The sequence below is a fragment of the Chenopodium album genome, chromosome 6 (genome assembly GCF_948465745.1).
Source record: "Chenopodium album chromosome 6, dcCheAlbu1.1, whole genome shotgun sequence".
Lineage (NCBI taxonomy): Eukaryota > Viridiplantae > Streptophyta > Magnoliopsida > Caryophyllales > Amaranthaceae > Chenopodium > Chenopodium album.
This window is the reverse complement of record NC_137839.1, coordinates 35,729,878-35,749,386: the sequence shown is the minus strand read 5'-3', so window position 1 is coordinate 35,749,386 and position 19,509 is coordinate 35,729,878. Positions and strand designations below refer to the sequence as shown.

At 37.7% G+C, this 19,509-nt stretch overlaps 1 protein-coding gene across 1 annotated transcript; it reads left to right on the top strand.

Moving 5' to 3' along the window:
• Positions 1 to 1,407: 1,407 nt before the first annotated feature.
• On the top strand, positions 1,408 to 2,202 carry LOC145636887 (uncharacterized). Its single transcript, XM_081688423.1, has one exon. The coding sequence runs from the start codon at positions 1,408 to 1,410 to the stop codon at positions 2,200 to 2,202; it is 795 nt and encodes a 264-aa protein (XP_081544549.1).
• The last annotated feature ends 17,307 nt before the right edge of the window (positions 2,203 to 19,509 follow it).

The following is a 19,509-nucleotide window of genomic DNA, read 5'->3' as shown; positions in this document are numbered from 1 at the left end:
AAATAAATAACTAACTCGTTATTGTATAATTATCACTTAATTACGTAATAATAAAAATTACCACAATTTAGTTATTGACATTTTCATGTACAAAAAAATTACTTTACTAAAAGTTAAAAATAAAATAAGAGAGAGAAATGTGGTGGGGTAGTAGGAAAAGTAAGAGAGAGATTGGTGAGGAAATTTTTGATTTATTCATTAGTGGGATAAAAAAAATTCCCTCACAAAAAATGTGATGTGGAGGAGAGGGAAAGGTAGAGAGAGAGTGGTGAGGATTTTTTTTTTCTTCACCATTGTGTGTGCTCTAAAGGTGATCCATTATACAGATTCTTGAACCTCGTATCTGATAAAGATTGATAATAATTGCATTAGGCTCATATGATATATGTATTAAGACAAGAATTACATCATTAAATGGAGGTAGAACAAAACAAGAAGCCTAGATATTTGATATTACCTGGTGAAGCTGAACAATGACATGGAACTCAGGTATCTTTTCTCCAATTTATCTACATATACATAAGCATGTAAATTATACTCCATTTTACCCATAAGAATTAAGTTGAGACAATGTTACGAAACTACAAAAAAAAATTAAGTCAGTTCATTAACCAAATATCTTGCATGTATAGTGTTAGCTCTAAACAAGGGCTTTCATTCTCCTTCTTGAAGGAATTAATTCCAACACACCTAAACAGTGCAAAACAATGAAAGATTTACCATGATTACTACAGAACAGGGAAGCAACACAAATCAAATAATGCTATTTAGTTAACATGATTATTAGCAACATATTGAACTAGTAGCTTAGTGGCATATAAGATCAGATTTCATTGATAGGTTCTGTGAATTTGTTTCAATTCTAATTTCTAAAAGTTGTTTGCATAAAGAAAGTTAAGCACAATCATGTGCATATTCTCATATATTATTACTAGAAAAAAAGAAGAAAAATAGAAGATATAGTATTAAACTACGGAGTACTAATTAGTACATGCGTTAGCAAACAAAAAAAGCTGATCTAATGGCTCCATTAATTTTTGTAACTTCCATTAAAGCACGAAGATTGTGCAACAAAAAAAGACAAGAAATTGGGGTTTTCTGCAGGAGCAATAATCTTAGAAAATAAAACATTGAACGGAAAAGGCCAAGCTCATTACCTCGCATACGGCCTATGATACTTTTAGATTTTTTTTTTTTTTTTTTTTTTTTTTTTTTTTTTTTGAGGGAATGATACTTTTGGGCTTAATAGATGCAAGTATAACACAAAAGACTACTAACATTATTTCTAAGTCTAATCAATTATATATATATATATATATGAAAAACTCCCTTGAGAGAGAGGGCGGCGACTACCTTGAGAGAGAGGCGTGACCTACCCTGTGCGTGAGGGTTTTTCTCCAGTCAGCGATGGCCGACGACCTAATTAATCAGTGTGTTAACCTTCGAATTACCGATCCTGAGAATGAAGTGGTGGATGTTGGAGATGTAATTGATTCTAAACATGAGGAGAGAGTTTCCCTAATGTTGGTGGGGAAATTGATTTCCGATCGAAGCTTTAATCTTGAAGCTTTTAAGCGCACCATGACTCATGCGTGGGCTCTGTCTAAGAAAGTAGTAATTAGGGTTATTGGAACAAACCCTTTTACTTTCCAATTCTTCCATTGGAGGGATAAGGAGAAGGTTTTAGAAGGGCATCCATGGTGTTTTGAGAACAATTTGATTATCCTGAGCGAAGTGGCTGGGGATGAGCAACCAGAAGATGTCACTTTAACCCACTCCCCTTTCTGGGTTAGACTTGAAAACTTGCCCTTTAATCGTCGATTCGATGCGGTGATCAGGGCTTTGACTGCTTCGATGGGGGACATTCTTGAATTTGAAGCAGATGATCTTGGACTGGACAAATATAGGAGAGTGAAATTAAACCTGGATGTGATAAAACCTTTGCAAAGATTTTTGAACATGAAAGGGAAGGATGATAAGATAATACGAGTTGACCTGAAGTACGAAAGGCTGCCCTTCTTCTGTATTTTGTGTAGAATAATTGGTCACAGCGAGAAAGATTACGCCAATGTCTTTGAAGAAGAGCAACATATGGGATTTGGGTGGAGTTTACGCTTGAGGGCTACTCCACGGAAAGGCAGGCAAAAGATGATTGAGGAAGTGGAGGAGGTAAAGGCGAGCAGGAAAGTGCTTTTTGTGTGAAAAAATCCTTTGCAGTATAAAGAGAGTGAGGAGTCGAGTGTTGGAGAGCTAGTGGTGCATAAGGAGAAGGGGAAAGGGGAGGTAGAGGTGGGTAGTTTGGGGGGAATAATAATTACCAGCCCACCAGAAATTAGGAGTAGTTAGGGGAGTGATCTGTTGATGGTGGGGGCAGTGCTACTAGGGGTGTGGAGGCTGGGATTGAGGGGGAGGGGAGGGAGATTGACAGAGTTTAAGAGAAACCCTTGTTCTTGTTCTCAGCTACTGATTTAGAACATTAGAAAACACTTGTAAAAAAAAGGGGTAAAGATAAGGAGGGATAAGGGGTGTGGGGAAGGTAAAGGAGGTAGAGGTGAGTCTCTTGGGAAGCGAAAGGATTGTTTATCAGGGAAAGAAATGGAAGTTGATAAGGTGAACAAAAGGGCTCGTGTTTCTGATGCATTGGCTAATAATGAAGTAGCGGGTTTTGGTGTTGACCAAACCCGCAAACAGCCATGAATCTATTGTGCTGGAACTGCATAGGGGTGGGCAACCCTCTCGCAGTTAGAGCACTGCGTAGGTGGTGTTCGTCTCTTGCCCCACACTTGTTATTTCTTTCAGAGACAAAAATCAAGAAATGCGAGTCTGAGAATTCGAAAGATAAGCTTGGGTTTGATTTTGCAATTGGAGTGAGTAGTAGAGGTCTATCAGGAGGACTTTGTTTATTCTGGAAGAGTACGAATATTTCTTTTGCTCTTGTCTCTCTTTCCCAAAATCACATATGTGGGGACATTGCAACGACGGATGGTAGTACTTGGAGGTTTATAGGTATCTACGGGTGGCCTGAAACCGGAAATAAAGCTAAAACTTGGCAATTTATTCGAGAGCTATGCAACTCTTTTGATATGGTCCATTGTTAATGGGAGGCAGTTTTAATGAAATCTTACATTATGATGAAAGGGAGGGGAGATCAGTTTCTTAAAGGAGAGCAATGGCTGGCTTTCGTGATGTTTTGGAGGAATGTGGTTTGAAGGATATGGGATACGAAGGACAATGGTTCACGTGGGAGAGAGGTTTGACCATGGAAACTTTGGTGCGTGAACGCCTCGATAGATACCGCTACAACGAGATGTGGAAAGCTCAGTACCCCGACGTGAGAGTTGAGCATCTGGTGCGCTTAACTTATGATCATACTCCTATTTTGGCTCGTTTAAAGCATGCTAAGCGGAAGAGTAAGCAAGGCAAGAAATCAATAAAATTTTAGACTTCATGGCTTCTTGAGCCAGCTTGTGAGGAGACTATGAGGAAGGCGTGGGGTAATTCGGTGGGGTTGGATGTTGGTGGAAGGTTGGAGTCAACTCTTGCAGCCTTAAAGAATTGGAGTGGGAATAAATTTAATGACCTTGCCAAGAAAATTGAAGAATCAGAGTAACAATTGAAAGGGGTGCAAAGTAGGCGCATGTCGAATGAGAACCTTGCCCATCATGCGAGACTTGAGAAGCAAATTAATGATTTGGGTGACAAGTTGGAAGCACATTGGTATTTGATATCTAGAGCAGTGGAAATCAAAGATGGTGACCGTAACACTACTTATTTTTGAAATAGAGCAGTGGAAGTGGCTGATTAATAACTTTTTAGAGTTTTAATTAAAATCAAAGAGCATTTTTGAGGAAAATACAATTTTATCCTCCTGTACGGCAGTTTTTATCTGAATTCAAGAAAACGCGTGAATTTCAGAAATCAGCGCCAAACGCCAACTGTAGTGCCTGGCGCTACGCTTGGCGCCTGGCGCTTGGCTCCAGCATTGGCGCTTGGCGCTAGTGTTGGAGCCTGGCGCCAACAGCTTGCGTTGGCGCTGGTTCAGTTTTTGTTGCGCCAGACTCTGTTTTGATAATTTGATCTTTTTGGCTGATTTTCTATAAAAATAATGTCGTAAAAACTCCATTTTCTTTCACCTACAATCAGTTTTCATTCTTTTCAATAATCATTCGCCAACTCTCAATTTTCTTCTCTCTCTCTCTTTTTCTAAACTAGATTTTTACATACAAAATTCCGCATTCATTAAATCTAGAAACACTTAGCCATATTCGAAGTTGCCTTCGCCCTAGACGTGAAAGGTTTAATTTCTGAGGGTTTGGTCCCAAATCTCTATTTCAATTATTATTTAATTTAATAGTTATGATTTATTATTTTCCTTGATGTTGCTAACGTGTGTATTTTGTTATTAGAAAGAGGTACGAGTCATCAAAGTAAGTGTTTTAATGGTTTTATTGATGTTATGATGTAGAAATCATGTTTAGGTTGTTATTATGATTCCTAGTATCATGTCTAGGGTAAATTTAATATCAAATATGATTGTTACGATGCTTCCTATGTTCTTCCTAATATTTATGATTTTTAGTATCATGTTAGGGCTAAAGGTTTGATTTTTGTTGCTTAGTGACATGCTAGGGTTTTGTTATTAATCTTGTTAGTATCATGCCTAGGATCTTGCTATGCTTTAACATGATTATGATTATTATGATTATTATTATTATTATTTTGATGATTATTATTATGATTATACTTTATGATTTTATGATTATAATTGTTATAATGATGATTATTTTTAATTATGATTGTTATGATTATGATAATTATTATTGTTATTATTATGTTGCTTGATATTTATTGTTATTGCTTGATCACGCCTTTTATGCATGTTAAAAGGGAATTCGTACTTGTAATCACGCTTAATAAGATAATTAATAATCTTGTTTAGGGTTAATATGATTATAATTCAAGTGATTGCCACTAATAGATTTATTTGTGCATTAATATTCAAGCAACATAGATTAAACTGGTTTAGGGTTAATCCTATTGATTGCATGTTAGTCAAAAAGCGCACATGAATACGATCAGAATAAAGTAGAGGCCTATTATTAGGGCAGGTTCAATCTCTTTTAGGTTGGATTTGTACCTTCATCCCCGAACCCTTATTTGGTTCAAGACCTTATGGAGTTGACGATCTCTTGGATCGTTAAGGGGTGTAACCTTCACCATGTGAACGGTTTACAAGTTCCTAAAAAAAAACTTGTTGGCGACTCTTTTGCTCTATCTTCTTCCCTTTTGGACGCCACCGTACTTTAGTGTATGATCACAGTGGGGTTCAATCTAGGGGTTAACGCTTGAAATATTCCCTACAGTTTTTTGGCGACTCCACTGGGGAGGATTTCTATCTTAATTCCTGAATTTGTTTCGGCAATGATTTAGAATGAGTGGATGAGACTCGAAACGTTCTAAGTATTTCATGTGCGTAATTTTGATTAACATTATTATCATATGCATAAAAAAGGATCTCGTTGGAAATACCATCCGTAATGAGTTAAAAACATAGGATTTTACACGTAGGAAATTTGAGAAATATCTTTCACAACTAGGACCGAAATAACACCGCGCAAAACTGGAAAATTTTATCGAGCACAGAAAGCTGCTGAGGCATGTAGGAATTAGCGCCAGGGGCAAGAGCAATGGCGCCAGAATTTTAGCCGTAGCGCCAGGCGCTACAGTTAAAACCTGGCACCAGTCTCTGTTTGCTGGCGCCAAATTCTTCCAATACCGAGCAAGAAATATGCGTTCTAATTTCGACCAGTTTTTCGTATTGTTTGCTCGATCCTACTTCCTGATTGAATATTTTTCACTTTTCTGAAACCCATATGTGTTCTACATATGGACATAACCCTATGGGAATTCATGCTCCATCTACCTGATTAAACGCTCTGAGCAACAAAGGGTACATCCGAGATTGTTGAATTCAACAAACCATGGAAGCGAGTCTTTCTAAAACTCGCGGTGTCCTATCCACTCGCGCCAACCCTTCACGGTTAGGCTTTCGCGCGGTGCATCCGAAGAATTAACCATGGACCCTCTTTGACTAAACCATATCCTGAACTTTAGAGAACTAGAGCCATGGTTAGGTTGCAAACTCATTGCATCATATTGTGCCTACTTGCCTAATTGCGCATTATTTGTCGTGCATATATTTTATGTTTTCTTAACCGTTTGTTTGACTTGTGTTGAAATTAAATAAATTAATGACTTAAAAAACTTTGCCAAATTAATTAATTAATTAATTAATTTGAGTCAATAAAGTCTAATATTTTAATCAGAATTGACTTAGAACGACTTTAGGCATACCCCTGTTGATTAATAACACCGAAAACAGTCCCAGATTGAAGCTCCAGCATTGGCGCCAAAGTCTGGACTGTAGCGCCACTCTATGGAGTGTGGCACCTAGCGACCCTGTCGTCTGGTGCTACGCTACACAGTGCGACGCCAGTCCTGTCGTTTTGCCGACAATTCGGATTATTGGTCGAGTCATCACCTAGTGTCTAATTAACCAGTTTGCTAATTAATTCGGTTAATTTTCGCTGTCAATAGTACTTGGTTGAGTCATTAATTGAGTCTAGTCACAAATTCTAGCCACATGGTCATAACACGAGTCTTAACATGTCACTTACACTCACTAGTCTTGGCACACACTTTGAGTATATGTCACCATGACCATGTCTTAGGTTCATGCATGAGTCGTTTTTTTCCGTCATTTGAGTTGGGGGTACATTCTTCCATCTTTCTTCACTTCCTCCATCCATTGCATGTTGAATAGAGTTTGAGTCAAATAATTAAATTCCTTTTCTACAGTACTTGGTCGAGGAGAGAAGGACGATTAATCAAAGACAACCTCTTTATTCAAGTCTCACTTTTCGATAAACCAATTCGTCAAAAGAGGAAGACTAAAAAGACAATGGCAACTCAAGAAGAAGTCAATGAGCTTGGGAACCAACTGGTTACCATGACTGAAACATTGAAGCTCTTCACACTTAAGGTCGATGACCCCGTGAAGCAACAAAACAAATGAACCTCATGCAAGAAAGTTTGAGAAAGCTATCTAGTGAATATAAATTTCAGGGCATGAGTTCACAAGGGGTCTCGCTGGACAAGGAACTTCTTCCGCATAAGTTCAACGCCACTGACATCCCTAAATTCAAGGCAACAGATAACCCTTACTTCCATCTAAGAGCTTTCGAAACCATAATGAACATTAAGGGTATCGATAAGAAGGTTTTTCCCTCTCTGTTCTCACTATCTCTTGAAACAGTTTGTCAACAATGGTTCTTCTCCCTTGACAAAGAGAAAACATCTACCTGGGAATCGATAGTGAACGCTTTCATTGATAGGTAAAAGTGCAATATTGAAGTTGAAACCGACTATAGACAACTTGAGATGATGAGACAAAAAGAGAATGAAGGCTTTACTTCTTTCTTTAATAAATGGAGAGAAACTTCCACTAAGATGATTGAGGGGCCCACTGAAAAAGAATATGTGAGGATGTTTATCAAGAATCTCCAAGAGAAGTATTCGAAGCATTTAAAGTATCAACACAATTTGAATACTTTCAAGGCCGTTTATGACATCGGAATTGAAATCGAATATGACCTCGCAAAGCTAAAAGCTACTAACAATAGTAACCACGATGACTGGAAAGGAAAGAAGAACGCAATCCTTCTTCTTCCAAAAACGCCCACTCTAGTAACAATGTTAGTACCTTTGATCTCAGTGAAGTCTTAGCCATGGATAACCAAGGATCTAAGAAGCAACTAAGGAAAGACTTCACCCCCATTGGGATGAGCTACGATACTGCCTTTGATCGACTCCATGCCAAAGGACTCATTACTCCCATTGGACCTATTCGATCAAGATCCCGCACCTGAAAAGAGATTGCCTAGTTGGAATCCAGACGAACACTGTAAGTACCATCAAGGCAGGGGTCATGCTACTGAGAGCTGTTGGAAGCTAAAAGAGGCTATCCAACATTTGATTGATAATAACAAGCTTCCCATGCCTCCAGTTAACAAGAAGAGCGAGTGATGATAAAGGAAACAACACAAGACAAGAGGCGAGCTTCAACGACAAGATTTCGTGACCTCTTTTTTCTATTTCTTTTTTTATTTATTTACCCTTTTCCCAATAAGTCTAGCATAGGCACCTTTTTGTTCTCCTTAGATTTGTTTTGTAGGATCATTATATATTTTCTTTTAATAAAATGAGCATTTATTTCCTTATATATGATCATTTCATTATATTGCATAAAATAAATAAATAAATAAATAAATCCATAACGAATTAAGCACAAGGTATACCAATGATTTGAGGGACCCTTTGTAGCCACATCATATCTCCTCTCACCTTTCTAATTTACAATCCTTTCTTCATAAACCACTTTGAGCCACGTCTAACGATAGACCCTTCATTTTTTCAACCTACATCTACCTAACCTTGGGATGGGATGGTGTGTAACTTATGCAATTCTAAAAATAAAAAATAAAAAATAAAAAAAAAAAGAAAGAAAGCTTGAGTGATTTCAAAAGATCAAAATAAAAATAAATAAGCAAAAAAAATATATAAATAAAAGTGTACAAAAAGGGTAAGTGTTCCAATGTCTTTGATATGAAAATATCTTCGATAAGAACACGTCTCAGATTGCGTCTCTTATCGAGTGCTCGGTATCGTGCCTGAGAAACATGAATGCCACGTGAGTGATAGACCGCATGATCGGGATTGCCCACACTTATAAAAATGAAATAAATGCTAAAGCAAAAGAGAGAGCTAAAAAAAGAGAGTAGGAACTCAAGCATAAATATAAAGATCCAAAAGTAAGGTTGCACACCTTGGGGGCTTATCTAGGGTCTTGAGCCTTTATCCCCTTCCTCTTCAAACCTTAAGCCTAACCACGTTACGACCCTTAAAAAGACCTTTTTGAGGTATACACACTTGTGCGAGGTTCAACTAGAGCTACGTTGGGCCTGATTCCTAACGGATATGTAGGCAACCTCACATCGAGGTGCGTCCGTAATAAAAATGCATTCATATTCACACACTTACACCATGATCATATCAAGGGATTTCCTATGCTCATTCCTTTTCATTTAGAGCTAGACTTGGGGGCTTGATCCTTATATCATTAGCTTACCTAGCCTAAGAGTCACCACCATTTGACTTTTTTAACAAATAATATCTTTCCACACACTTAGCCCTTGCGTCCTAACTTTAGTGTAAATTTCACACACTGCACAGATACATGACCAAATATACTTCCCTTAGGAACCCTTTGTCATGAAATCTTAACATAATGCTGAAGCATGCCTTGTCACATCACTCATCAATCACAATCATCATTGCATATCGAAGTATGAAGTGCTTAGCCTTCGTGCCTAAGTTACCTAAATACTTTCATTATCGAGTCAACTAGGATAGTTTAAGATGTTACAATCCTTGTACTGTGAGAAACAACGGTTGACTAAGCTCATTCAACATGCATTCGAAAATTTCGATTCTTTTTCGCGTCTTTCTTTTTCGGGAGAAAGTCAGTACCTTCCACAAAATGACGGAAAATTTTTGCTTTTTTGCATTTTCGAGTCGCACAATCATAATACAATGCACACACGGGTCACGGGTCACGAGTCACACGTGTCATTTCACTTGGAGTCGAGTCAACCCCGAGTCAATCACAGCGAGTCAAGTTTATGCCTTGAGTCATGTCGAGTCGATGAGTCAAGTGACGTTAAACCTTAGGTCAACCCTTAGATAATTAAAGAGATTAGCAAAGTTCTATAGTAAAAAATGAATACAGGTGCAGCAGAATAAGGAAGATCCTACTCCAGCGTCGGACGAAAACATCTAGCGTCTGGAAATAGATTTCAGCGCTTAGCGCTAGATCACATCGTCTGGCGACAGAGTCAATTCTTGGCGCCAGAGATATTTCAGCAACGACAGAGCTCGAAGCCTCTACAGCAATTTCGGGTTCCTTGGTACGCCAGTTAGCCCCTATAAGCAATTTGACATGATTGAGTAGTCGGTTTGCTTACAATCGAAATAAGTGATCGACCGGATGAAAGATCGTCTCACTTAGCTTAAAGCGCCTATGAATTGGCTCATCACGGAGACACCGATATACTGGTTTTAGCGGAAGCAAAGCTCAAGAGAGCTTTAGATATCGGCAAGTGTTGGTCTTCGGTAGTTTTCTTCGGAATATTATCTCAACAACTGAGGATGACTTCAAGTAAAGTTATTTTCGACGGCATTCACTAAGATTGTGGAGGTTGTCATTCAGATTTGAGAAAAGATTTGAGAAGATAGCACGAGATGGGAAGTCTTCGATGGCATTCACTAAGATTGTGGAGGTTGTCACCCAAGATTTGAGAAGATAGCACGAGATGGGCGGTCTTCGACGGCGTTTGCTATGATTGTGGAGGTTGTCAGCAAGATATGAGAAGAGCGGTTCATGATGCGGCGGTCTTCGACGACTTTTGCTATGATTGGAAAGGTTGTCACTATAATTCAAGAAAAGGCTCGATATGTAGCAACATTGATCGACGGCGTTCCCTAGATTGCGGAAAATCGTCAAAACAAACAGCAAGATGGCGTTCCATAGATTGTGGAAAGTTGTCAAAAAGCAACTGAAGGTGATTTCAGGCGAAGTTGTCTTCGATCGTGTTCCCTAAGATATGGAAGATGGTAATAAAGCGGAAGGAGGTTGTTTCAAGCGAAACAATCTTCGATAGTATTCCCTTGGACGTGGAATATTATCAATGCGGATGGGAATTGTTTCAAGAGAAGCAATCTTCGATAGTATTCCCTTGGACGTGGAATATTATCAATGCGGATGGGGATTTGTTTCAAGCGAAACAATCTTCGATAGTATTCCCTTGGACGCGGAATATTATCAAAGCGGGAGAGGATAGTTTCATGCGAAGTAGTCTTCTATATTGGAAGCAGTTACAAGCGTAGCGGTTTTTAAGCGGGATGGCATCCTCTAGCTTGCAGGAGATCATCAAAACAACAGAAAGCAGCAGCAAATCGGTTACTTCCAGAGACGTGTGCTCGATGGTGAAAGATATGCGTTTCTTAACTCTTTCATCTGTTTAACTAACGCTAGTTTGCAGGTATCGGCGTTACAAGAATGATTTAGGATCGCAGAACGTTCTAAATCATTCTCCGTCCCTATCGATACTTTGACTTTCGTTTTCGAAACTTGCGTTTCTCCAAACTCAGTCAAAGTGGGGGCTTCAGTAGACACCCATTTGTGTCTCCCCAAAACCAAACCCAGTGATGAGTACCTTTCGCGTCGAATCATAATCGAATGAAGTAAAAGTGTGGAAAGTCTAGTGTTGCGGATAGTTTTAATTTATTTTCTCTTCTCTCTGTTTTTGAAAACTTATTTTAAGAAAACAGCCAAACCAGTTTGGTTGTTCCATGATATGGGTCCAATAGTAGTGTAGTTGGATGGGGCTTGACAAGAGCTTTCCAACAATATATTATAAGCCCAATTCCGATGAATATTGAGGAAGTTATGGCCAATTTACTGAACTGGGCCCGTTTTGAGCCTTATATGTGGCCCAATGATTTAGGGGAGGACCTAATATAGATTTATCATTCCTAATGCAATTAGGAATGGTTTTTGTCTTCTAGATTCTTCTAGAAGGTTCTTTTCATTCCTAATTCAATTAGCATTGATAAATTGACTTTTTGACTTTTCAGAGTTTTAATTAAAATCAAAGAGCATTTTTGAGGAAAATACGATTTTATCCTCCTGTACGGCAATTTTTATCTGATTTCAAGAAAACGCGTGAATTTCAGAAATCAGCGCCAAACGCCAGCTGTAGCGCCTGGCGCTAGTGTTGGCGCCTGGCGCTAGTGTTGGCGCCTGGCGCCAACAGCCAGCGTTAACGCTGGTTCAGTTTTTGTTGCGCCAGACTCTGTTTTGATAACTTTATCTTTTTGGCTCATTTTCTTTATAAATAACGTCGTAATAACTCCGTTTTCATTCACCTACAATCAGTTTTCATTCTTTTCAATAATCATTCGCCAACTCTCAATTTTCTTCTCTCTCTCTCTTTTTCTAAACTAGCTTTTTATATACAAAATTCCGCATTCATTAGATCTAGAAACACCTAGCCATATTCGAAGTTGCCTTCGCCCTAGACGTGAAAGGTTTAATTTCTGAGGGTTTGGTCCCAAATCTCTATTTCAATTATTATATAATTTAATTGTTTTGATTTATTATTTTCCTTGAAGTTACTAATATGTGTATTTTGTTATTAGAAAGAGGTACGAGGCATGAAACTAAGTGCTTTAATGGTTTTTATTGATGTTATGATGTAGAAATCATGTTTAGGTTGTTATTATGATTCCTAGTATCATGTCTAGGGTAAATTTAATATCAAATATGATTGTTATGATGCTTCCTATGTTCTTCTTAATATTTATGATTGTTAGTATCATGTTAGGGCTAAAGGTTTGATTTTTGTTGCTAAGTGACATGCTAGGGTTTTGTTATTAATCTTGTTAGTATCCTGCTTAGGATCTTGCTATGCTTTAACATGATTATTATTATTATGATAATTATTATTATTATGATGATTATTATTATGACTATACTTTATGATTTTATTATTATAATTGTTATAATGATGATTATTTTTAATTATGATTGTTATGATTATGATAATTATTATTGTTAATATTATGTTGCTTGATATTTATTGTTATTGCTTGATCACATCTTTTATGCATGTTTAAAGGGAATTCGTACTTGTAATCACGCTTAATAAGATAATTAATAATCTTGTTTAGGGTTAATATGATTATAATTCAAGTGATCGCCAATAATAGATTTATTTGTGCATTAATATTCAACCAACATAGATTAAACATGTTTAGGGTTAATCCTATTGATTGCATGTTAGTCAAAAAGCGCACATGAATACGATCAGAATAAAGTAGAGGCCTATTATTAGGGCAGGTTCAATCTCTTTTAGGTTGGATTTGTACCTTCATCCCCGAAGCCTTATTTGGTTCAAGACCTTATGGAGTTGACGATCTCTTGGATCGTTAAGGGGTGTAACCTTCACCCTGTGAACGGTTTACAAGTTCCTAAAAAAAAAACTTGTTGGCGACTCTTTTGCTCTATCTTCTTCCCTTTTGGACGCCACCGTACTTTATTGTATGATCACAGTGGGGTTCATTCTAGGGGTTAACGCTTGAAATATCCCCTACAGAAGGGCCTGAAAATTTCCCATCTCTTTTTTGTAGATGACAGTCTTCTTTTTGCTAGAGCCAACCGCGAGGAATGCTCAAGGATAGTTGATATACTCAACATATATGAAGCAGCTTCCGGTCAGAAAATTAATTATGAGAAGTCGGAGGTCTCTTTTAGCAAAGGCGTTTGTATGTCAAAACGGGAAGAGTTAGTGGATTTTTTGCATATAATAATGGTAGAGGCACGTGAAAAATATCTTGGCATTCCAGCAATTATAGGGAGATCGAAGAAGATGGTTTTCGCTGCTCTTAGAGATAGAATCTGGAAAAAACTGCAGGGGTGGAAGGAAACGTTATTATCTAGAGCCGGGAAAGAAGTTCTTTTTAAAGCTGTGATCCAAGATATCCCTACCTACATTATGGAAGTGTATAGGCTGCCTAGAAATGTGATTGGGGAGATAAGATCTTTGACTGCAAGATTTTTTTTGGGGTAATTCTGGTTCTTCTAGGAAGGTTCATTGGCGGAGCTGGGGGTTGAGTTTTCGTGATATGGAAGTTTTTAATGAGGCTGTGCTCGGGAAGCAAGCTTGGAGGCTAATTACCCATCCGGATACACTTTTTAGCAAAGTTATGAAAGGGAAATATTATCCGAATGGTGATTTTATAGGAGCTTCTCTTAGTTTTAATGGCAGTCACGCTTGGAAGGGGATTTGGGGAGCAAAATCTCTGGTGAAGGAGGGTTTGATTTGGAGGGTTGGGGATGGTTCTAGTATTAACATATATGATGACCCCTGGGTTGCGGATGAGCATGGAAGGTGCATTTTGTCCCCCCGTGCTAGTGGTGTGGAGAAGGTCCGTGATTTGATTGACGACGAGAGAAAGGACTGGAACTATGATTTAATCACCAGTATTTTCTCGAAACGTGATGTCGGTTGTATATTGGCAATCCCTTTAAGTGTCCGAGGTCCTAGTGATTGTTTGACATGGGCTTTTACGAAAGATGGCATCTATTCAGTCAAGACAGCATATATGCTTTGTAAATCTTGCAATTTTGACTCTTTTCACCAAGTTTGGGTCGATATCTGGGGGCTTGAAACCATCCCGAAGGTGAAACATTTTCTTTGGAGGGTGTGCACAAAGTCTCTGCCTACTCGTGAGCTTCTTTCTAAGAGGCATATGCTAGAGGTTGACTGTTTCCCATGGTGCACATCAAGCACCAAGACTGTTGTGCACGCCTTATTTACCTTCCCAACAGTTCGTGATCTGTGGAGATAGTGTGGGTGCCGAGGAGATGTTGTGTGATAATTCTCAAGTTGATCTGAAGGATGTAATTGTTGGTTGGGCTAAGCTTCGAGACGAGAAAAGGTTAAAAGGGGATGCCTTGCTATGGTATATTTGGAGTCGTAGAAATGATAAAAATTTTAATAAAAAAGAGGTGCCGCACCAAGTTGTTGCTGATCGTGTTTCGAGGCTCCTTGAGGATTGTGGGAAATATATGAAGCGTATCTATGACTCTGCCAACCCTGTAAAGATGAAAAGCCCGAATATATGGTTCCCTCCCCCGCAAGATTTTGTTAAGCTAGATTGCGATGCGTGCTTAAAAGACGAAGGTTGGGTGGGGCTGGGTGCAATTCTACGTGACTCGAAAGGGGAGGTGCTCCTTGCAGGATGACGTAGAGTGCATGGTAGATGGCCTCCTGAAGCTGCTGAGTGCAAGGCCATTTTATATGGGGTGCAGCTTGCGAAGAAGTTTGGCTTCAAGCGGGTCATAGTGGAATCGGATAGCCAAGTGATCATTATTCATTAATCGACTTTCGAAATGTGCCACCTTCTTTTCTGATCTTGATTCTATTCTAGATGATGTTTTTTCTGTGTGTAAGGACCTTGAATTTGTGTCTTGGTCTCATGTTAGGAGGGATGGTAATGTCGTTGCTCATCACCTCGCTAGACTAGTGCCTTCTGGGAATGAACAAGTTTGGGTTAATTGTTGTCCCAAAGATGTGTCGTCGTATGTACTTATGGATAATTTGTCCAATGATTAATAATATGCACTACTTGTTTTCAAAAAAAAAAAAAAAAGTCTAATCAATTAAGAGTACACTAGATAATAAATTAATATCTAGCAAATTAATATTACGAACAAATTAATATCTCTAATGCATCAACTTCTAGCAGTCAACTAGATAATAAACCTAATTACATAATTAGACGCAAAGAAACAAGGTAATTTTCTCATATAATCCGAAAAATCAAATGTCATAATTAAAATTATCTCACATATAATATGAACATGCATGCATCTATCAATAGCAGAAAAATTAGTACTTTTAAAACAATATGCCTTATGTAACATTTTCAAAAGAACAAATTGTAGTCTTCAAACTTTTGAACAAGATCAATTATAAGTGAGAACAAATTTAAGAAACCAAATATCATAATTCATGACGCTTGAAACCAAATTTGAAAGCCAAACTAATACTAAAAAAACAGAGATCTCATCATCATATGTTTGTATTTAAAAAAAAAAAAAAAAAAAAAAAAAACTAATTTAATAAACAGAGGCTCAACCATGGTATAAAATTGAGGAAAAATAAATTTTCTTTCAAATTAACAAAAAAAAAAAAGTTTTTACTTGGACTTTTAAATTTAACAACTTATCCAATTCATGAGTTAAAAAGTGTAGCATCATCTTATCAAAAACATGTAAAAAAAATTACAATTTCATCTAAAGAGTATTGTACTAACTTTCGAGTCATACAAGCATAGATCATTAAATACTATAAACAAGCATATAAAACTAGATCTGAACCAAAAAATTAACTCAATGCAATAAACCATTAAAAAATGATCCGAATCAAAATCAGAAGTAAATCGCTCCAGATCAAGCGAAAAAAACAACAAAAATTTAAAATCAAAAGAACATATGGAATACCTTAGGAGCTTGAGGAGCTTTCTCCCTATTTTAAGCATTGAGGACAAATGCTATTTTCTAGCTTAGGGGGGAAGCGTTTTACGCTTTTTGTATATATGATTGAGGGTATAGCTTTGAATAAGCTTGGGGGTGTTAGTTTGTTTTTGTTTGGTGACTTCTTGGTTTTGGTGTTGAGATTTGGCCAATCTTTGCTTCACAACCTAGGTGTACCACCAAATTCTAAATTTTACGTCTACCCCTAACCTTTTGCCCTTACATTACAACCTTTGGGAAAACCCTTTTGACCTAGTGGTTGAGTCATATATCGAGGGAGGGCATTATGAGTTAAAGTCTAAGGAGAATGGATGCAAAGTCAAGATGTCTGGAACCCTCAAAATTTATTCTTTTTCGGTTCCTTCGAGGAACCATAGAGACGCTTACTAAAGGAAGATTTGTAGCCATTGGGAGAACGCGGATAGATTGGTTGAGATGAAAGTGGATTGCGCCACATTAGTTCTCTACGCTTAGCATACCTTATGTTTCAATAAACCGTGGATATCTTGGAGCATGCATACCCCTATCATATAGAAAAGTGTTCGTTCACTTGCATTTGATCGTTTGCAAAAATCCTTGTCAAGAGCTATTTGTTTGAATTTTTTATTTACTTTCTTTTCTTTTAATGATTTTGCCTTATTTTATTTTAAAGAGTAACGGGTTAACCTCTTAGGAAACCCTTACGAGACATTTACTCATCCTCTAGGGCGATCTAGGGGTTTAAAGGGCTTGTTGTAGCTAAAAACAACCGTGATTCCTACAACAGTGAGTCTTAGTGTATATTCTCATCATGTCTTCCTTTTTCATTTTCGAAAAAATCTTTCATCCATTTCTTGCTTGCTTGGTTTTTGCTCGAGGACGAGCAAAGGTTTATATTGGGGGAATTTGATTAGTGTCATTTATGGCACTCATTTATTCTCTTTTAGGATGATTTTAGACTGCTTTTATAGTTCTTTCCTTTCCTTTTTCTTTAGCTTTGATCTTTATTTCTTTAGTTTGCTATTTACTTAGTTGATTTTCCATTTTCATGCATTTCTTGGTTTTTCTTGTCTTTTTCCCTTTTATTTGCTTGTTTTCTTTGTTTTTTCTGGTTAAGGTCATTATTCGAAGATTCCCGAGACCCCTTCCCAAGTTTGGCATTGGTTAGGATGCCTAGTGTTCTCTATTTGAAGCTCAAGCATGGAGAAGTGCAAGTTCCATTTGACCTTAGGCCTGCATTCAAGTTGTGGGGGCACGAATTCTCGTGTTGAACCCACAGTCGAGATGATTTTGGGTCTGTCATGTCCCGTGTTTATCAAGAGCATCGAGTGGAGCGCACAAGGAGCATCAAAGTGAGGGTGAAGAGGGGCTGCCCTGTTCCCAGACGCGGGCGCGTGCGACAATGGCGCGGCAACGCAGCCTGGTGGCATGGTCACGCGAGGTCCAAGCGCGGGCGCGACGCCTGCTTTCCCTATTTCGTACCCAATTTTACGCGAACGCGCATTCTCTTGATGAAGACCGCGCCTATACGGGTCTATTTTGGACGACCTAACTAATTTTTCTTTGTTAGCTTTACTATATATAGACTTTTCTTTTATTTTTAGAAGGAGAAGGAATTTTAGAGAGAGAAAAGGAAGAATTAGAGAGTTTAGAATTAGATTTAGGTTTAACTTTCTTAGAGAGTGAAACTCTAGATTTTAGATTTTGTACTAAGAGAAGTATTGAAGATTGATGATTGGTGATTGATGATAGTTGCAATTGGTTTGAATTCAAGTACATTTCCTTTGATTTGATCAAGTTTGTAAGAATCCTCTGTTCTTTAATTCAATTTTTAGGGTTCGTTTGGCATCACTGTCGTTTTCTATTTTTTAGTTTTTTGTTTTTTAAAATCATATGATATATGTCATATAATGAATTAAAAATTAATCAAACTTATTAAAAACATGATAATTTTGAAGACTGACAACAGAAAAGTGGAAACACCTTTTTCTTGTTTCCTGTTTTTTGTTTTTAGTTTTCAAAAAAACGATGTCAAACACGCCCTTAGCTTTTGATTTCAATTGTTTTGTTGATAATTCAAGTTTATTGATTAATTTATTGAATTAGTTTGATTGAAATGATGTTGATGAATTTGATGAATTGCATAGCTTTGTTTTTAATATCTTTAATGGATTGTGAGTAGTTTGCTTGCTAGGGATGTGGTGAAGCATGTATTAGTGATGGTTTATTAGCTAATTAGGAGGTTTTTTTTATTAATTTAGCATTGTGATCAAATTGGTTGATTGATTTTGTGCATGTGTATGGATTGGAAGGAGTGATCAACCTTGTTCTTCATGCTAGATTGCATTGTGTGTCTACATTGATACGGACCATTGATTTCTAGCTCACATTTATCGCTTGAGTTTGGCTTGTGACGTTTCTAGTAGACTTTCGTAGTTGGCGCTAGTTTGACCTCTAGGAGATAGCTTGTCGAGCTCTTTTAATTGAATTATCTCTCTTCCCTCGCAATACTCGAATCAATCAATCTCCACCTCAATTAGTGTGTATTCATTGCAGGTATATGTGGATCCTATTTCTCTAGTGATTTGATATATTGATTACTTGGTGTTTGCTTGTTTGTTTAGTTGATTAGGCAACCTACATTCCTTCTTGCATTTCATGATAGCTTAACTTTAGCAATAGTTAACTTCCCTCCATTCCCTTGGGTTCGACCCTTGACTTGCCCTTATACTAGTATTTGGGTTGGGTTAAGTGTTTACAAATTTAGTTGTGACCGTAGGAGGATTAGTTTCAACGACCTAGTCTTAACCCGCGTTATTGCCATGATGTTACGGGGTGCAACCTTGGACTTTGTCATGTCACGCACAACCTGTTTGGCTCAATCCGCTAACTTTACGATGACCCTCTTCATACACAATCATTGGGTGGTTATGTGTCCTGGTGTGATCATTTTTCGCACGGATCTTCCAACTGTCAGTGGGGAATTCATAATATATCTTGATGTAAAAAGGACAACCATTAGCTTTGGTTTTTGTGTCCTTCCGTATCGCGTTCTCCAAATCTCTCGGCTTGCTCCTCCTTGCCCAATCACATTTCAAATATCGGTACGGCCGACTACCATCTCTAGTTTTGTTATATGACTATTTCACCAAAATAAATCCGAGAGTTATAGAAACAACATCCACCCATTTAACTGCATCCTTAAATGCTGGAAATAACGTGTCCATGATGAAATTTCCACTATAATTCATACCATCACCGCCGTCTTCATATTCCAAATCCTGTACAAATTAAACCAAACAATGGTCTAA

Excerpts from the sequence above, each read along its gene's own strand:
- LOC145636887 (XM_081688423.1), top strand. The coding sequence starts at position 1,408 with ATGGCCGACGACCTAATTAATCAGTGTGTTAACCTTCGAATTACCGAT.